The 5372-nt window shown below is 44.2% G+C and overlaps 1 protein-coding gene across 1 annotated transcript in view; it reads left to right on the top strand.

Moving 5' to 3' along the window:
• Positions 1 to 142: 142 nt before the first annotated feature.
• The window catches only part of LOC310771999 (serine/threonine-protein kinase SMG1-like), a gene marked incomplete at its 5' end in the record, with an annotated part of 18647 nt that continues 13417 nt past the window's right edge, over positions 143 to 5372 (top strand). Inside the window, 4 exons of the mRNA XM_083664479.1 lie at positions 143 to 280; positions 1099 to 1251; positions 3999 to 4178; positions 4841 to 5068. Coding sequence (XP_083520605.1) covers positions 143 to 280; positions 1099 to 1251; positions 3999 to 4178; positions 4841 to 5068 — 699 coding nt within the window. The remainder of the gene's footprint in view (positions 281 to 1098; positions 1252 to 3998; positions 4179 to 4840; positions 5069 to 5372) is intronic.

Here is a 5372-nt window from a genome sequence, read left to right as displayed (position 1 = left end):
AAAAAGAGATTAAATAGATGATGAGGGATTTTTTCAGACAAGGAGAGAGTGTAAGGAAGTGTGTGTGTGTGTGTGTGTTTGTGTGTGTGTGTGTGTGTGTGTGTGTGTGTGTGTGTGTGTGCGCGTGTGAATCCATCTGCAGTGGCAGCATGAGGATGTCCTGGGAGCCAGTAACCAGCCTCTGGGGGTCAGTCTTCCTCCTCGCTCCATCATCCTCAGCAACATGAAGAAGAAGCTGTACAAACTGAGTCAGGATGAGCAAGCCATTGCAGCTGTTCAGGTCAGCATCACCTCACATATCCCGTCATGTGGTGGTCGCTTTCATCCCAACACCCTTATAACTGAGTGCATGGCTTTTGTATGGGACTGGAAGCCCTAACCCTTGCAGTATTATGGTGTGTTATTGTTTGAGTCAGATCAGTTCTTTGAGGCACACAGTCAGTAGTGGAGTCCCCATTGCATTTCTGCTTTGGGGTGATGAAGAAGTGAATAATGTTCTTCCAGCAAAAGTCTCTCCAGGTTAAAGAGTTTGTGGAAGAGATTTGGGTTTACATAATTATTTTAGATATTTTCGCACATTCACACACATTGCATCATAAAAGCGCACACACAGAAAATCAGTTATTGCATTGCAAGCCACCACAAAATCAAGCCTTTTGGGCCCCAATGATGAGAAAGCAACTGGTTTGGCTGTGCATTCATTGGACTTTATAACATAAATAATCACTTTAAATAAACAGCTAAACATCCAACTGAATAGAATTCCCTATGAATTTGTTCATATAGGTCTGCCTTTTTGAACAGGGTTATCAGTAGGCTTACAAATGGCATGACACGCATGTTAATATGAGATCTGTAAGTACTTTAAGTGACTTTGCATAAACAATAACACTTTCTAAGTAGAAACCTCCTCAGTGTATCTGCCCTCACACCAAGCTGTGCTGGTCTGTGATCTCTTATAACTTTCTGTGTGGCGAGAAGATTCCACCATGGACCTCAGCTCACTTCTGCTAAGACAGCCTCATTAGTATCTTGTCTGATGTAGCTTTAAATGTATCACCAAGTCCATGTGCTGTGTTTGACTGGCGGTGTGATCAGGAGAAGCTGGCGTCTCTGGAAGCGAGCATCGAGCAGCGTCTGAAGTGGGCTGGGGGGGCCAACCCGGCACTGGCCCCGGTCCTACAGGACTTTGAGATGACCATTGGAGAGAGACGGGCCATGGTGGCCAGAGAAAACCAGCGCACCAGCCAGGTATGAGACCATCACTACCATCATCACCATCACTGAACACTTCCCACAGACCAGCCAGGTATGAGACCATCACTACCTAGGGATGCACTGATCCACATTTTTTCACTTCCGATCCAATTCCGATACCTGAATTTGGATATCTGCCGATACCGATATTATTCCGATACCGATATTTTTCTTGAATATACAGTTATAGGCAAAGATTTGGCCAATTAAAGATTTCCTTTTAAATATACCTTGCAAAAAGCAGACAAAATTAAGAAAATATACAAGGCAAAGAAGGATACTATTATACATGGGCAAACTCCGCCGATTCCGATCCGATTCGTGAATTATGTCAGTATCGGCACCCGATATTGGATCGGATCGGTCCCATCCCTATCACTACCATTACGTCTCACTTCTCACAGACCAGCCAGGTATGAGACCATCACTACCATCACACGCAGTATCATGTGACTCAGTATCACTCAGTATGTGACTCAGTATCATAACATATTCAGAGGGAAACAGGATAGAGAGGCGGGACATGGTGTCTGGAGGAGTTTGATTTGACTGTTGAAAAGTGGGCGTGTCTGGGACGAGGGACTGACCAATGTGAGGCGTGTGGAGTGCCCTGCCCTGCAGTGCCTCAGAGCAGAGGGTGAGTGGAGACAGCACTCCGCTAAATCATGTATTTTACAAATCTCAGAATCAGATATCATTTATTCGCCATTATGTTATGTAACATATAGGAACTTGTTTTGGCATTAAGGTGCATTAATCTTTTCTCACATAAGAGCACAGTAACGCCACAGCAGCCATGGGCGGCGCCGTCTTGCATCTGAAGCCTACGAGTCACGTTTCAATAACGGTCTATGTAAGGGATAATGTATAGTGAGCCGGTGATTACTGGGGAAATAATGACCGACAGGTGAATGATTGACGCGCAGCGGAGGGCTTAATGATTCACCTGAAGGTCATTATTTCCCAGTAATCACCGCCTCAATATACATTATCCCGCTTAGAACACGGCCTACAACTAAATCATTCAATAATCTGACAAAAATAATTATTCAAATAGATTTTTTAATAGCGTTTTCAACAACAAAGCGGTTTCATTCGTAATTGGCACACAAGACACCACAGCTGCAACTGGTTGGCCTAATTAGTTCTGCGTCTCTGTCTGCTGACAAAAGGCTCTTATCAACTGATTAATCCAGGTGTGCCTAATCATTGTCGTGAGTGTTAACACAGCTGGATTAATCAGTATAACCAGCAGCAGAGCAGCGGTCAGTTGTCGAGAAATAATGACCGGTGAATCTTGTTGATTGACCAATCAGAATCGAGTATTCAAGAGAGCCGTGTTCTAAATTATATTATGCAATGCCTCACCCACCACCTTGAAGCCACTTGAGGCAGTGTATCACAGCGGAAGAGAGCAACATTGTCTTTTCTTTATTTACAAAGCTTTAACTGGAAAGCTTCCTCTGTATCTGTCCTCACTTCTTTATCACATTAACACAAGTTATCAAACACGTTCAAGGTCTCACATCAGATTGTCTTCTCCACGTGTGAGATCCAAACAGGGAAAGACTGCCTTCTCATTCTAAATGGAACAGACTCCAGGACACCTTCAAACTGAGTCCTTTAGAGTGCCCATAGAGGCTACCTCGCACGGGGAGTGCTCCAGTTTTATTTAATGTATTTTATCAACTATTCTTATTGTTTGTTATTGTCTGTGTTTTATCTTGTCTGTAATTTTGTAATTTTTTGTATGTGTTTTATTGTAACAGGGCGCTCTTGTAAATGAGAGCTTGCTCTCTAGGGCCCCCCTGTATAAATAAAGGCAAATAAAAATAAAATGATCTAAAATAGTTCAAAAGTCATTTTTCATTTCAGCTCGATGCAGGATTCCGCATACTTAAATCTTGTTAAAGACCATCAATTTGACAAATGGTCTCCGTTACTCTGTTGCTAATTAGTAACTGAGTAACTGAGACCATTTGTCAAATTGAAGTGACTTAGAAGAGCAAACAACTTCACAGGCCGACATGTTACACACTTCAGCAGCTGCTTACACTCTTTTTTCATCTCTGTAGCAATGTTTGTTTTCCTTCCAAAGTGCCTAGTTAGTACAATAGAATACTGATCAGCCACGGCATTTGATTGGTGGTTAGTACAATAGAATACTGATCAGCCACAGCATTTGATTGGTGGGTTAGTACAATAGAATACTGATCAGCCACAGCATTTGATTGGTGGGTTAGTACAATAGAATACTGATCAGCCACATCATTTGATTGGTGGGTTAGTACAATAGAATACTGATCAGCCACATCATTTGATTGGTGGTTAGTACAATAGAATACTGATCAGCCACATCATTTGATTGGTGGGTTAGTACAATAGAATACTGATCAGCCACATCATTTGATTGGTGGGTTAGTACAATAGAATACTGATCAGCCACATCATTTGATTGGTGGGTTAGTACAATAGAATACTGATCAGCCACAGCATTTGATTGGTGGGTTAGTACAATAGAATACTGATCAGCCACATCATTTGATTGGTGGTTAGTACAATAGAATACTGATCAGCCACAGCATTTGATTGGTGGTTAGTAGAATAGAATACTGATCAGCCACAGCATTTGATTGGTGGTTAGTAGAATAGAATACTGATCAGCCACAGCATTTGATTGGTGGTTAATGATGATTTTTGATTGGTAGAGAATGTGATGGACTGCTGCCATCTTTGTCCAGGTCACCTTCTTGTGCTCCACCATCCTGAACTTTGAAGGTCTTCGCACGCGCTCCCCCGAGGCCCTCAGCATGGACACAGCTCTGTTTGAGCTGCTGAAGCGCTGCCAGCAGACCTGCTCCTACGCCGCCCAGTTCAGCAGCACAGTGTCCCCCCTGGAGCTGCAGCTACTGCACAGACTGGTGGGTTTGACCTTTGACCTCAAAGTTAGTTCAGCAGCACAGTGTCCCCCCTGGAGCTGCAGCTACTGCACAGACTGGTGGGTTTGACCTCTGAGAGTATGTGATGTTACGTTACATTATTCTTTATTCTCCCCTTTGGGAAATTCATCATTCATGTATTTGACCCATCCTCTACTCAGAACCTTGGTAGATCTAGGAGCAGTAGATCTAGGAGCAGTAGATCTAGGAGCAGTAGATCTAGGAGCAGTGAGCAGCCGCAGTGCACTCCTGTCCAAAAACATGACTCGTTACTTTTGGGAGTCAACTACCGTATATTATAGACTCTCTATATACCCTGTATTTGAAGCTTCATAATACAGTCATAGCATAATGCATAATGAGTTGTTAAATCACAATCAGTGTTGGGAAAAGTTACTTTTGAAACAAATTACTTTACTTTGTTACTTACGAACAAATTTGAAATGACATGCGATCGTTTGAATATACCCATGTTTTTCCATTCAGCCCCACCCCCCCCCCCCCCCCCCCCCACGTTCGAAGGTACGTTTGAGTTTCGAATAAAAAGTGACAGCCCTAATATGGAGTTTCCAGGTGAGGGTGGTAAGCTCTCTCTCTTTCCCTCCCTCTCTCTCTCTTTCCCTCCCTCCCTGAACACCTCTCAGAGCCCAGTGCTGGACCTGCCCATCGGCAGTCCTGACTGGCTGGCCTGTGCCCAGAAGCAACTTGAGGAGGAGCTGAGTGTCCAGCAGGGGGCGCAAGAGGACAGGGAGCAGCAGCTGGAGACCTGTGGAGACACACTGCAGCTCCTGGTCGACTCCATCAAGACCATCCTGTCCAACCACAACAAACAACTGGCTGACGTCAAACACCTCCTCCGAGCCATGGCCAAGGTCTGCTAAACAATACACACACACACACACACACACACACACACACACACACACACACTCCCCTCCTACAGGATTAGGAGGTGTCTAATTAAAGTTTTGGGGTATCCTCTCCTACAGGATTATGAGTTGTTTAGACGTGTTGGGGTATCCTCTCCTACAGGGTGATGAGTTGTTTAGGGTGTATTCACACCTATCTCGTTTGGAGCAGTTGTTCCGAAACAGAGAGCATTTTCCCCCTTGGTGCGGTTCGTTTGGGGGAGTGTGAACACAGCACTCGCACTCGGATGCGGGACAAAACAAGCGG

Source organism: Poromitra crassiceps, assembly GCF_964638095.1.
Source record: "Poromitra crassiceps genome assembly, contig: HAP1_SCAFFOLD_1690, whole genome shotgun sequence".
Classification (NCBI taxonomy): domain Eukaryota; kingdom Metazoa; phylum Chordata; class Actinopteri; order Beryciformes; family Melamphaidae; genus Poromitra; species Poromitra crassiceps.
The sequence above is the reverse complement of the archived record's forward strand: the minus strand, read 5'-3'. Positions and strand labels throughout refer to the sequence as shown.